At 42.1% G+C, this 15,272-nt stretch overlaps 2 protein-coding genes across 2 annotated transcripts in view; both read right to left on the bottom strand.

Annotated features, from left to right (window-relative positions):
* LOC307120077 (basement membrane-specific heparan sulfate proteoglycan core protein-like) overlaps nt 1-15,272 on the bottom strand; it is a 335,684-nt gene that overhangs the window by 23,471 nt on the left and 296,941 nt on the right. Inside the window, exons 18-19 of the mRNA XM_079806937.1 lie at nt 7,420-7,692; nt 5,910-6,176 (exon numbers count right to left, since the gene is read on the bottom strand). Of these exons, the coding sequence (XP_079663063.1) occupies nt 5,910-6,176; nt 7,420-7,692 (540 nt within the window). The remainder of the gene's footprint in view (nt 1-5,909; nt 6,177-7,419; nt 7,693-15,272) is intronic.
* The window catches only part of LOC307120608 (histone H3.2), a gene marked incomplete at its 3' end in the record, with an annotated part of 447,270 nt that overhangs the window by 382,362 nt on the left and 49,636 nt on the right, over nt 1-15,272 (bottom strand). The window lies entirely within an intron of this gene.

Here is a 15,272-nt window from a genome sequence, read left to right as displayed (position 1 = left end):
AAACATCATAATGAATAAGTAATAGGCTATTTTCTGCCCTGGTTTTGAGGCTCTCTCATTTATGATTATGTGTGGGGTGTTTTTCAGGGGTTGGGCTTGGCCTGTTAGTTCCAGTGAAAGGAACTCTTAATGCTTCAGCATACCAAGACATTTTGGACAATTTCATGCTCCCATCTTTGTGGGAACGGTTTGGGGATGGCCCCTTCCTGTCCTAACATGACTGCACACCAGTGACCAAAGCGTCGGTCCATAAAGACATGGATGAGTGAGTTTGGTGTGGAGGAACTTGACTGGCCTGCACAGAGTCCTGACCTCAACCCGACTGAACACCTTTGGGATGAATTAGAGCGGAGACTGAGAGCCAGGCCTTCTCGTCCAACATCAGAGCCTGACCTCACAAATGCACTTCTAGAAGAATGGGCAAAAATCCCCATAAACACATTCCTTAACGTTGTTGGAAGCTTTCCCAGAAGAGTTGAAGCTGTTATATCTGCAAAGGGTGGGCCAACTCCATATTAAACCCAACAGATAATGAACCAGAACCTTTGGCAATATAGTGTATATACAATGCTATTTCCATAGGAAACAATTGTCTGATATCTAAAAATGAGTTTTGACTAGTAGAAATTGTAATTAAAGATTTTGTAATCAATAATTGATTGTCACAGAACGGGGAATCAAAGACGGAAGAAATAAACATTCATAAAATAAATCAGGAACAATATAACATCAAAAAAAACAATGGGAACCACAGAAACCTGTATGATATCAAACAACGACAGAGAACCAGAGATTACAAGGGCTATTTAAACAGAGGGGTAAATGAGCTTAACAAGGGAAACTGACACACCTGGAGCAAACTAATGAAAGTGGAAAACACTACAAAACTACAACCTGGCCACAGGAAAGAACACAGAAACTAGACACAGAGAAACTTTAACATAAAAGTCCCACAGAGCTCAAGACACAGACGCAGATCTGACATTGATTTTGTACTAGGCATAGTTGATATCTCAAATTACAATTTAACTAGTGATAATTAAATTAGAGATATCTCTAACTGGTGTTTGACTATGGCAAGACATTTTAGCAGATCAAACTAACTATGGTTTGACTTAATATATTTTTTGTATTTTGTCGAGTCATAATTTTAATTTGACTAATCAGAATGATTAATTAGCGATATCTGCAATTATAATTGCTCTAGTAAGAAATCTGATTCGAGATGGCACTAAATACTTTTTTTTGACTAAAGTCAAAACTCAGTTTAAAGGGGTCATGATGCTTTTTTCAAAGATCCTTATTTAGTGTATTTGGTGTAATAGAATATGTCACCATGATTTAATGTAAAATAAAAACCACATTATTTTTCACATAATGTACAGTATTGTAGCTCCTCTATGCCCCGTCTTTCTAAAATGCATCGACTTCCTTCCGAAAAGCGTAGTGTGCTCTGATTGGCCAGCTGACCCAGTGTGTTGTGATTGGCCGACCACCTCAAGCGGGCGTTGGAAATGTAACACTCCTGACCATAATCGCAAGCTTCAGCTTCCAAAGCAAGGACAGTTAATAATGTTGTCAGCTTTACCATATCAGTTAGAGCCGATTCTGAAGATGCAGATGACCAAGCCGATCGATCAGATACTTCAGTGTTGGGGAGGAACTTAATGAAACGGCGTTATGTAATTTAATTACAAAATGAATATAACTAATTCATTACAGTTACTGAGAAAAAATGTGTAATTAAATTACAGTTACTTATGAAAATGTTAACGACTACAAAGGGGGTTACATCTGAATGTTCTGTAAAACGCTCAGACTGTAACGGGTGCGTGCAGGAAAGAAGACATTGACACAGAAGATGAAGATTCAAATGGGTAACTTTACTTATAACAATCCAATAGCGATCCATAGAACAAAGACAAACACACACCATAATGTTAACGCGACCGGACAGAGAATGAATGTGAGGGCACAACTTAAGGTCCTTTCACACTGGACGCGATTTTGACGGGCGAATAATTCGTGCAATGGTTTTATTTTTTGATCAGCTGTTTGTGTAATGAGTGCTTCCACACTGAACGCATGTGTGCTGGGGCGAAAAAACGCTGTTTATTTTTTTTCCGTTTCATTGTCTATTTTTTTTTTTAAACTCTCACAGTGACAGATAGGCTTCAGCCAATCACATACAAGGAAACAAAGGTCACCAAATGTCCAGTTGATGTCACGAGCTATTCAATCAACATTAACCTTTGCCAGGTATCACATTTATCATGAGATTACCGCTGTAGTTGTGGTTACAGCTGTACAGATGCAGCTGTGTTTGCCCACTGTAGGCTACAGACAGTGATAACATCACTTTTGAGTTAAAACTCATTGATTTTTTTCTGACCTAATTGTGTCCGCGACTATAGAAAGTGAATGTGTTTCCGTCAGTACGTCTGTGGCACTTAAATGTTTACATTGTGACTCAACTGGAAACAGAGCTGGAAACAGCTGCTCCGGATCGATTGGTTCCTGAAGTGTGTGTTTGTCTCGTCAGATGCGGAGCTACTGTCTCTGGAGGAGCTCCTCAAATTGTCCCACGGACATTTGAAAGTAAGTGCGGAACCGGCCATGTTAAAGTTTTAGCTACAAGATTAGCATACTCCCCTTCACACTCTCTGTTCTTTTAAGACTGGGTGCACCCAAAACCTTCTTTTCTGCCTTTTAAATAAAATTAAAAGCTTGTCTTCACTGGTTGAGGAATTGTCTGTGTTTTCTCAGCTGTTGCCGCAAATGTTTTGGAATGTTGTTGCTCTGAAACGTCACAGACGTCGCAAACTCGCGTCGCGGCTGATGTGACTGGTTTTGATGCAAACTATTCGTATACAAAATATTAGTTTTTTTTTCATCGCTTTTTCGTTATGCGTCCAGTGTGAAAGGGCCTTTAAATAGGAACTCAAACAAGATGATTAATAGAACACAGCTGAACCAAACAAACTCATAATGATGGTAACCGTGGTAACAAAGAAGATAAATAAAGCGGAAATAAATAAAACAAAAGGAACACATGAGAATAAATGAAAACTCAAAGTCCATGATGAGACAAACTGAACATAAATATGACATGTTGAATATTATAAATTGGAAAATAATGCAACAGCATTTGATTCGGCCGTACAGACGCTTTGGGGAAAACAATGATGTCATCAGCTCATTTCAATTATCATACAGTGACAATGTGGGCAGAACAGTAATTTAGTTGATGTATTTAATTTAGTTTAGTAATTAAGTTTATTTGGATATTTAGTTGAACATTTAGTGTCCCCAACTGAGCAAATGGGCCATCAGGTCTACAGAAGTGCCATGGCTAAATGCTCATCTATCTGGAACAAAGTCTGAAAGCTTATTGTAAAGTGTTGCCAGAATAATAGAGAGGTGTTCCAACATAACATACAGGCCTGCTAACACAAAATCACCAAACTAAACTAATACATAAAGCAAACAAATGACAACACAAGAGCAACATAAGACCCAAAGGGTGACCGAAGAGAGAGTGAAGACAGAGAACCAAGGCTTTATAATTCTCGGCAGGTGTTTACATGGTGATTAACTCATAGTGCCGCCCCACAGCCGGCTAAAGTACAGTGGGCCCAGAGGCACGTCACACATTTGACTGTCCCATCAGCACATTGATCCTGCTAAATCCTAAATCAGAACATGGTCCTTCAAGCCTGACTACTGCAAAAACTGATCCAGAATGCAGCAGCAAGAGTGGCCTTTGAGCCGAAGAGAGGACATGTCACACCTCTCCTCACAAAAGTGCACTTTTTGCCAATTTCCACTCGCATCGAATTCAATTCACTGATGCTTGCCTACAGAACAACCACTGGCTCTGCTCCCTTATCCCTAAACTCATTACTCCAGACCTATGTGCCCTCCGGGAGATTGTGTTCTGCAAGTGAACGGCGCCTTGTGGTGCTAAAAGAGGAACAGCATCTCTTTCACACACCTTCACCTGGACTGTTGGGATGTCCTGCCTAAAGGTGCATTCACACTATAAGCCCCTTTACCACTGCATGCACCAGAGGCTGGCGGTGAGGTCGCTATATCGGCTATATGTGCTATAAGAGCAGGCAGATGTTACGTTTGTGTGCATTTTCCATTATCATCTCTTAATGCAGAGCCGGCCCATATGGAGGACGAGAAATTACTTAAGTATAAATAAATGAATAAATATGTAAATACAGAATTAAATAAAAAAATAAATAAATGTAGAAATACATAAATAAATGAATTAATAAATAAATATATGAATTAATAAATAAATATATGAATAAATAAATAAATATATGAATAAATAAATAAATATATGAATAAATAAATAAATATATAAATACATAAATTAATGAATAAATAAATAAATAAATAGATGCTGAAATAAATAAATAAACAAACAAATAAATAAAAAATAAATAAATAAATAAATAAATAAATAAATAAATAAATAAATAAATAAATAAATAAATAAATAAATAAATAAATAAATAAATAAATAAATAAATAAATAAATAAATAAATAAATAAATAAATAAATAAATAAATAAATTAAATTAATTAATTAATTAATTAATTAATTAATTAATACATTAATGCATCAATAAATAAAGTAAATGCTGAAATAAATGAAGAAATAATTAAATGCTGAAATAAATAAATAAAGTGTAGAAAAGCATAAATAAATGTAAAAATAAATAAATGTAGAAAGCATAAATAAATCTAAAAATAAATAAATGTAGAAAGACACATAAATCAATGTAGAAAAATTATAGTATAGTATAACAAAAATAGCACAATTTAAAATGATACTTTTGACAAAATTATTTATTTATTTATTAATTTATTTATTTCTGCATTTATTTATTTATTTATTTGAGCATTTAATTATTGATTCATTTATTTATGTATGTATTTCTATATGTATTTATTTATTTATTTATTTCAACATTTACTTTATTTATTTATTCATTTATTTATTTATACATTTATTAATTAATTAATTTATATATTTATTTATTTATTTCAGCATTTATTTATTTATTCATTTATTTATTTATTTCAGAATTTAATTATTTATTTATTTATACATTTATTTATTTCAGCATTTAATTATTTATTTATTTAGTCATTCATTTATGTATTTCTATTTTTATTTATTCATATATTTATTTATTAATTCATTTATTTATGTATTTCTACATTTATTTAATTATTTGATTCTGCATTTACGTATTTATTCATTTATGTATTTATTTATACTTAAGTCATTTCTCGTCCTTCATATTGGAGTACAGCAGCTTCCAGTTTCTCAGTAAATGTTTTTCTGCAAGTGCTATATCGTCCCCTTGGAATTATAAGTTGTGTAGCCTACATTTTGGAAGTTTTTATTTTGAAAATTAAAAGGTTTTTATACACAGTCGAACGGAATGCAAAATTTTTTATTATTTTCACCAAAATAAAAGCTCTGTTGTTTGAAAGAAATCAACATTTCTTGTTGTTGACTTTTCAAAGGCTTCGTTTGGTTTTGTCACAGCACAAGGTGTCACTGTGACCTCAAAGCTTCAGCTCTGCCAGTTTGAGCTGAAACACGCCCCCTCATTAGCATACGGACAAATAAATGTGGGAATAAATGACTGTATAAATAAATGAATGTGGAAATAAATAAATGTATAAATAAATAAATGTGGAAATAAATAAATGTATAAATAAATAAATACATGTGGAAATAAATAAATGTGGAGCAATTAGAATTATACATAAATATGGAAATAAAAGTAAAATATGTGTATATTTATTTATGTATTTATTTATTTATTATTATGTCAGCTTTGGATTTCTATAGATGTGAGTCAGTGATGATCACTCACCGGATACAGTCAGAGTCACTCCAGCACTCCAGTAGGAGCAGAATAATCCTGATCCTGATCCTGATCCTCTACAGCCTTTACACCTGAACATCTGTTTGAGATCTGCAGTGATCTTGAACTCTTTCTCTTTAGAGTCGTAATCTCTATCATCACACTGCCATCTGTATGTCCATCCTTCCCCCTGTACGGCACATGTGAGAGTGACAGTCTCTCCTCTGAATATCTGTGATGGTTCAGGCTCTACAGTCAGAGCAGCTTTAGGTTTCGCTGTAAGAAGTGCACAAACAGAAGTTATGCTTAAACATCTCACAAAATCAAATGAACTGACTCAACCTGTCCAAAACTCTGCATAAATGTCACTGCACAACAGAAGATATTTTGAAGAGCAGATTCTAGAGAGCATTTGATTGGACAGAAGATCTGATGAGAAGCTGAAGTGCAGAGTGATGTCATCAACATCACTGATCCTCATTGGCTGAAGTGAGAGACTGTAAGTTTTGATCTCTTATATCTTCTACATGTGAATTGTGTCATTGTTGTGGAGCAACACTAGCGTATAGATAACAGTGAGACTCACATATTCATACTAGAAGACAAACAACTGCCATTCTGATTTCATGTGGACATTAAACTCAGTTTATTAACACTTAAAATAGCACAATAATGGAAATACATACTTTTTTTTAATTAAAAATATGGAAGAAAAATATAATACATTCATTTAATTAAAAAAAACAATTCCGCTCTGCGTTGTGTCTATCAGCTGGCATCAGAGAGTTTTTGTACAGTCGCTTCACAAGCAGTGGTTGGTGTAGATCGTCTCAGTGCAGCCGCTTTACAAATCCAACATAGAGCCAAGAAAGTCCCGGCGGATGATAAATGATTCAGACTTCAGTTGGCGGTTACTCTCTTCAGCTCAGCGTCTCATATGCAGATGCACATCAAACCAGACTTCACTGACGAGACCCTCAGGTGTGTTTGGGTTTAGAGCTGAGAGAGCTTGATCTTCTGAAAGTCTGCCTCTGTTCACGCAGGATGGTGGGATGTTTTGTCACGTCCGTCTCTGCAAAGATATCTGTAGCGTGATCTGGGGGTCTCGCTCAGGGTGTAATTGAATGTAGAAGCTCCACTGGTACTCGCACGCGACGTCACAGTTCCCATAATATCAAAACAAGCCGTTTTTGAGCTTGATTAAAGAAATGTTTGTTTATAATGAGGACAGTTTTTAGCTATGAAGCTTGCAGGATATTTTAATGGTAAAAAGATCTCTTATATGACAAAACATCAAGGCAAACATCATTACCCCTTCATAACAAGAATCAAAATAGATGATAACCACAGAATCTGTGCTATAAAATGCTTATTATGCAGTTTTGAAAGAATAATGAGTAAAAGTGAATTACTTCAGTCCTCTTATTAGAACAGATGTGTCTGAAGAGCACAAGAACAGTGTTGAACCTCAGATATGGATTTAGATGATCATTAGACAGATGTGAATATGAAGACTCACCTGATACAGTCAGTGTAACAGCAGCACTGATGTCTGATCTCTGTGAGTCTGATCTCTCTCCTCTACAGGTGTATTTACCACTGAGAGACTCAGCAGCTGTGAAACTGAGCTCTGCTGTTGGTGTTGTATATTGATAGACAGGTTGTCCATCTCTAATCCAGCTGTATGTCCACTGAGTGTTTCCTCCTCCCTGTATGTCACATCTGAGAGTGACTGTCTCTCCTCTGAACACACTCTGATCCGGCTTCACCTTCACTACAGGTTTTGGTCTCTCTGTATTAATACACATAAATATTGATTAAGACAGCATCACAGTCTCATGATCACTGTTATCAACTCAGAAATGAGAAAAACACCATTAAAGATCTAGTTTGCCTCTAGTTTATGTGAATTAATAAATAAAGTTGAATTAATGGTGAAATAAAGTAAAACACAAGTGTTTTATCCAGTCTTCATGTTTGTTTGTATTTACTTCATTCAGTTTCATCTTATACAACATTTAGTGTAATAAACTTTTATTATGATGGTAAAACAGGAGCACGCTCAAGCTCAAACCGGTGTGTAACGTTTTTCTATGGTTTCCTGGGGCCTGTACCATGAAGGCAGTTTAGCTGGTTAGCCAGATATGTTTAAGCTTAGTTTGTGCCAATTCTGGGTTTTAGGTACCATTAAAGTGGTTTGGCTTTTAGCAGTTCATCTCCACAGTAACTTACACTGCACGGCTAACCTTCTCCAGGGCAGGTTATGTTCTGGATAAGAGATCTCAAACTGAAATTGGACCAATCAGCTGTGAGCAAAGTGACACACCTCTGATGCAATAAAGTCTAACCCTAACCCTGTTTCTACTCCAAATTAAATGTCACTACAGACAGAGCAAATTGTTTTTAAAGACTAAAGCGTCTGCCTTTTAACAATGCTTATTTATAATAATACTTTTGAATGATTTAGATATCATTTATGTTATTATTATACCCTTAATCAATTACACATGTATCATTTTAGTTAATCAATCATTAATAGGTACTTAGTTAAATAAGCTCATACAAATAAGCTTTAAAATCAATCAATAAAGCTATAAAAATGACTACATGAGCTTAAATGTTCACTTCTCGCTATACATCAACTAAACTAACTTCATAACTTTTACTTTCTTGATGTAGTAATATTTTTCTTTAAGTTGTCCTCTTTCATAGACAGCTCTTTTCTTCTTACTGTGTAAATTTGTTTAAATTCTTCATATTTTTAAATCATGTAATATTCTCGCGAGAAGTGAATCTCAGTTGATCCACAGGGTGTGATTGGCTGTTCACTACTGATGTCACAGCTAAACTCCTAAAATCAGGATCAAAGCCTGAATTGACAGAAAGCTGATGATCAGCATCATGGGACCAACAAAGTCTGAATAGATTGGTTTGGTTTTGTCAAATCAAAACTAATCCTGTAACCCTGAGTTTGTTAAACTACCATCATGGTACAGGCCCCTGGAAATGTGTGGAACAGGGTTTGAGATACGTTTTCTCTCGTTTGGTGGGTGTGTCAAAAATGTCAGCCCAATCAGCAGCAACATGTATATAAACCGTGTGGTATTAAAGAGACGGTTCACACAATGGGTCCAAGTGAAGTCATTTACAAATGTGTCCGCTGCAGCTCAGTATACGCAACAATTGAAGATATTAGAAGACATGATTGTCGTAAGAGTTTTATAGTAAAAAAATATAGCATATCAACATGATGATGTAGTTGTTCATATGTCACCTTCATTGCAAGTCAAGTTTATTTATATGTGGTGAAATGCAGATTATTGCTGTGGTCGTCTTTGACCACGCCCCCTAGGTAACATTTGTGATGGAGTGTACGGTATATAAGGCGTGAGGTACGGTAAACGGGTGTTGCTTCATACTCAGCTGATCGCACTTCCGGCGTCTCGTTGTGTTCCACGAGGGGTATGTGTTGGTGTTTTCTCTGTGGTTGTCCGTGTGGTAGATGCTAAAAGTCCTTTTAAACGTTTGTTGTCTGCTAACAGTAATTTTGGTTGGGCTGGCGTTCGGTTGAGTGCTTGATGCACCCACGGATGGACAACAACCGTTGCTTTGCGGTTGCGCTCCGCTGTACCGGCGAACTGCATGTGATGCCTGTGTGTGTGTGATTTCTGCCGTCTACATGTGATCGAATAAAGTGGTGGCTGCCGGATAGATGATGTGTTTTGCACGATTTGGTACATACAACCCACTCATACTTCCCTTTGGCTCTCATAAAGGTAACTTGGTTATCATTATTGTGTGTGTTTTAGTTGTTTAAACCATCCTGTGAGCCTGTTTTGCTTCCAGTTTGCATCTTGCAACATTTTGACTTCAGCATGGCTTGCACCTTCAGCACTGCTGTTTTGCTTTCATTTCATTTTGTGTTCAATAATTTGAGTTGCATTCATTAATTTGTCTTGACTTTTTGTTTTGTTTCTATTATTTTGTTGTGACCTAATTTTGTTTGTTTTCTTTCTTTATTACTTTTGTATTTAGTAACATTTGCTTTGCATTAGTTAAATTCATGTTTTGCATCCGTTAAGTTTGCGTTACATTTGGTAACGCTTGTTTTGCATCTATTGTGTTTTCTTTTTGTTTTGGCTTCATTTATTTTGCTTTATATTTGGTAATGCTGGCTTTGCATTTATTAATTTGCTTTGCATTTATTAACTTGTCCTGTTATTTTATTTTCCCTTCATTTAATGCAATCAGTAACATTGTTTCGTCTTTATTATTTTGGTTCTGTCTTTATTAATGTGCAAACAGTAAAGCTTTTTGCAATTGTTCAGTGTTGCTTTCACTGATTTTGTTTCGCTTCATTGATGTTTGTTTTGCTGTAACTTAATATTTGTGGTAATTGTAACTAGATTTTTTTGTTTTGTATTTAACTGTTCATTGATTGGTTGATGATCTTTTTTTTATATGCTGTAACTTTTTCTTTCTTCATCCTTTTTCTGTACTGGAGCTGGGGTCTGGAGAGAGGGCAGGCTGACCTTTCCCCTGAGGTTATCTCACTGTTCTGGCTTGGAGTTGCCGTAAATCCTTTGGAGTGTGTGAGTGTGGTTTGTTTATTATTATTATTATTATTATTATTATTATTATTATTATTATTATTATTATTATTATTATTATTATTATTATTATTACTGCGGGCATTCTTGAAGCCCGGTGTCGAGCCTGCCGCCCTAGTGGTAAGCCCCAGCTCTTTTTTTGTGGTGTCTGTTTTTGTTTCTCTCTTTTTGTTTGATAATTGTTGTTTTACAGCAGGTGTTGTTGCTTGCTGTGTGGAATCTTCCCTCTGTTATGTGTGATTCATTGAACAAGACAAATTTGAATTAACAATTTTTTTGTTTAATAAAGATGTACAAGTTTTATACAAGGTACCCACGACTCTTGGTAATTTCATGAGAAATCAAACCTGTGCCCCTTGGGCTTTTCCCAGAGTTAGTTCTGGGTGGCATAGTCGTTATCTTTTGGAATCAGTAATATAATTGAGTGCCTATTGCTGCTATTCGCCCTTGTAATACTTCTGATTGCCACATATATACCACATTTCATACACAATGGTAATTAAGTGCTTTACCTAAAAATGAGAAAATACTGGTAATAAAAAAGTAAAAACTAGAAATATTAAAATTGATTACCAGGAGATAAAGTTAATTAAATGGGATGGGGATGTTCCCTTTCGTTCAGTCACTACGACGTAACGTTAGTGACTAACGAATGGGGGTTTCGCTTAGAAGCCTATCAACTTCGAGTTTTGAGAAAACGCCCAATGGCGTGCCAATGCCATGGGGCATGCGGAATTTGCATACGTAGCTCCGCCTCACTGCGTGAGTATATAAGGAAGTACGAGGCAATATCACATTATGTTTCTGCTTTCGGAGCCAAGAGTACCTACCTCTTCACTCCTACAGCCTTCTGAGACTCTGTCAGCTTCTTTGAGACGAGCAGCTTTCCAGTCGGTGTTGGTGTGACGGCGCGTTCCAGTGATCGCATACTTCCTGCCTGCTGATCTGTGCAGTGGTCTGCATCCAGCTGGTGTGTGTTTCCCTGGGCGCTTCGGCATCGGCTGCAAAGTTTCCTCTAATAAAAGAGCTTGCACGTGACACGTCCTTTTCAGGATGTTTCGTCCGTGCACTTCTGGGTGCGGTAGATCGCTTTTTTCTTTTGACGGGCACGAGCGCTGTGTGACGTGTTTGGGCTTTCAGCACGCTCAGGCAGCGCTCGTGGATGACTCATGTTCTCTCTGCGGGAACCTGGCCATCTCAGTGCTTCGATCGAGACTCCGTGAGTTCCTTGCTGATGCCGGAACGAGAGTCCCCTCCGCCACCCCCCAATCTGCGGTCTCCTCTGGAGGCGGCACTTTGGCTGGTGACCAGGGTGATCTGAGGGTGACGGTGTGGAACAAAGCTCCGACGCTAGTTCCTCGGTCCACACCCCCCTCTCAGGCACTTGACCCGGTCCACGCTCAACCGTCTACATCGGGGCCGGCTCCTGCTGTCCCGACTGTGGCGTTTGGCGTGGCGGAAGAGGAAGTGATGTCTATCGCCGCATCACAAGGTGGGCTGGAGTCATCTGAGGATGATGATTCGGCTGTGCTGCCACCTTCGGGTGCGCCAGCATTGCCCGAGTCGGACCCAGAGTTGACAGCCATGCTCTCTCGGGCCGCCGCAGCGCTTGGACTGGAGTGGAACCCTCCGCCTCAGCCCGAGCGTTCGCGGTTGGATGATTGGTTTTTGGGGGCGGCGCGTTCGGACACCCGTCCGGCCGCTCCTCCAATACCTTTCTTCCCCGAGGTGCATGAAGAGGTCGCGCGTTCCTGGAAGGCCCCGTTGTCTTCCCGTGAACGTTTGGCGGCCTCTTCCGCCTTCACCTCTCTTGATGGAGCCGCGGCTCATGGGTACACTGGGGTCCCCCCAGTCGAACATTCTGTTGCGATGCAACTGTGTCCACAGAGCGCTTCGTCCTGGCGTGGTGACCCAAAGCACCCCTCCAAAGCCTGTAGGTTTTCGTCATCTCTGGTGGCGAAGTCCTATAGAGCTGCGGGGCAGGCCGCCGCTTCTTTGCATACCATGGCAACTCTTCAGGCTTACCAAGCCAAGTTGCTGTGTGATATGCACGAGAGAGGGGCTGATCCAGGACTCAGCAATGAGTTGCGTGCCGCCACCGACCTCGCTCTCCGGGCGACGAAGGTGACCGCACGCTCCCTGGGTCAGGTGATGTCCACAAATGTGGTCCAGGAGAGACACCTGTGGCTCAACCTGTCTGATATGCGGGACGCTGAGCGAACACGTTTCCTCAACGCCCCCATATCGCAGGATGGGCTATTCGGCGGAGTGGTCGAGAGCTTCGCCCAACAGTTCTCGGCCGCTCAGAAGCAGACTGAGGCAATAAAATACATCCTGCCCCGGCGGTCAGCTGCTGCCTCCACCCCACCGCCCGCGCAGGTGCCTCAGCCTGCTCGCCGCCGAGGACGTCCTCCCGCGGCTTCCTCCGCCTCTGCGCCACCCAAGCAGCAGCCTCCACCCGGGCCGCACAGAGGTAGCCGAAGGAAGGCGTCCCAGTCCGCTCCAGCCCCGCAGCCCGCGAAGAAACGCCAGGCTAAGCGGCGCTCCTGATGCGGACGGCTCAGGGATGGGCAGTTCTTTCCAGGAGACGGCGGCAGGGCCGCTCCTTCCCCCGGTGGAGGGCCGGGGGAGAATCTTTTGTTCAGCTGCTGGCCCCCGGGTCAGCAGCACCCTAATGTGGTTAAAGAAAGAACTGACAACCCCATCCCTGAGCCCCCAGAGATCGGTGACGGCAGTGCGCGCCACCCTCGGGTCTCGCCACTCTCGTCCCTCTCTGTCGCCAGCCCCCTGGCAGAGCAGACCCCAGTGGAACGCGAGTCCTTCCCTGGTCTCCTCTGTCAGGGCGCAGCCGTTAACCGTGCTCCGACCCGGGGACGCCCAACAGCCTCCCCTGTCCGCGCCGGTAACGCTGCCTCGCTGCCCCACCCAGGGTACGTCTGTCGTCCGTATGACCCCGTTGGTGCAGTCACTGGAAGCCTGGCTTCAGCTTCCGGGGCTGTCCCGCTGGGTTGCCCGGACCATCAGGCTCGGCTACGCGATTCAGTTCGCGCAGGCTCCTCCCCGTTACAGGGGAGTCCGCTATACCATGACCGGGGCCCATGCCCCCGTCATGCGTGCGGAGATTGCCACTCTACTGGCGAAGGTTGCGATCGAGCCTGTCCCTCCAGCCGAAATGAGGTCGGGGTTCTACAGCCCCTACTTCATTGTACCCAAGAAAACCGGTGGGTTACGGCCAATCCTGGACCTTCGCATCTTGAACCGATCCCTTCACCGGCTTCCGTTCAAGATGTTGACTGCGAAACGCCTTTTCGAATGCGTTCGTCCTCACGATTGGTTTGCAGTGATCGACCTGAAGGACGCCTACTTCCATGTCTCCATCCTTCCTCGACACAGACCGTTCCTACGGTTTGCTTTCGAGGGGCGGGCATACCAGTACGCAGTTCTCCCATTCGGGTTATCTCTGTCCCCTCGCGTCTTCACGAAGATTGCCGAGGCAGCCCTTGCGCCCCTTTGGCAGCACGGGGTCCGCATCCTGAACTACCTCGACGACTGGCTCATACTAGGCCACTCTCGAGAGCAGGTTTGCGGACACAGAGATCTGGTTCTCCACCACTTAACCCGTCTGGGCCTTCGGGTCAACTGGGAGAAGAGCAAACTTTGCCCAGTGCAGAGGATCTCTTTTCTCGGTATGGAGATCGACTCGGTCGCCATGTACGCGCAGCTTTCGAGCGAGCGCGCGCAGTCCCTGCTGACTTGCCTCCGACAAATCGAGAGCAAGAATGCGGTTCCACTGAAACTATTTCAGAGGCTCCTGGGGCATATGGCATCTGCAGCCGCGGTAACGCCGCTCGGATTGCTTCATATGAGACCGCTTCAGCACTGGCTTCGCGATCGAGTCCCGAGATGGGCATGGCAGTCTGGCACGCTCCGGGTCCAAGTGACTCGGGCCTGCCTACAGACGCTCACCCCGTGGTCGAACCTCAGCTTTCTACGGGCAGGTGTGCCCTTAGAACGAGTTTCCAGGCATGTTGTCGTATCGACGGATGCCTCTGCCACGGGCTGGGGTGCCATGTGCAATGGACAAGCAGCCGCGGGCTCCTGGACAGGACCCCAGCGCCTCCTGCATGTCAATTGCCTCGAGTTGCTGGCAGTACGGTTCGCCCTGCACCGCTTCCGAGCGCTGCTGAAGGGTCAACATGTGCTTGTCCGGACAGACAACACGGCCGTAGTAGCGTACATCAACCACCAGGGCGGTCTACGCTCCCGCCGCATGTCTCAACTCGCCCGCCATCTCATTTTATGGAGTCAGAAGCGCCTGAGGTCCCTTCGTGCTGTCCATATTCCGGGAGTCCTGAACCACGCAGCCGACGAGCTCTCGCGGTTTCAGCCTCTCCCGGGAGAATGGAGACTCCATCCCCGGACGGTTCAGCTGATTTGGGAACAGTTCGGCGACGCACAGGTAGACCTGTTTGCCTCCCACGACTCTTCCCACTGCGCCCTGTATTATTCCCTGACCGAGGGCACGCTCGGCACGGATGCACTGGCGCACAGCTGGCCGCGGGTCCTTCGCAAATATGCGTTCCCCCCAGTGAGCCTACTCGCACAGCTCCTGTGCAAGATCAGGGAGGACAAGGAGCAGGTCCTTTTGGTCGCCCCGTATTGGCACGGCCGGACTTGGTTCCCCGAACTCATACTCCTTGCGACAGCCCCTCCCTGGCCTATTCCTCTGAGACCGGACCTCCTTACTCAGAGACGGGGCACC

This window comes from Gobio gobio (genome assembly GCF_949357685.1).
Source record: "Gobio gobio genome assembly, chromosome: 2".
Classification (NCBI taxonomy): domain Eukaryota; kingdom Metazoa; phylum Chordata; class Actinopteri; order Cypriniformes; family Gobionidae; genus Gobio; species Gobio gobio.
Note: the sequence above shows the minus strand (reverse complement) of the source record. Positions and strands in the feature narration are given on the sequence as shown.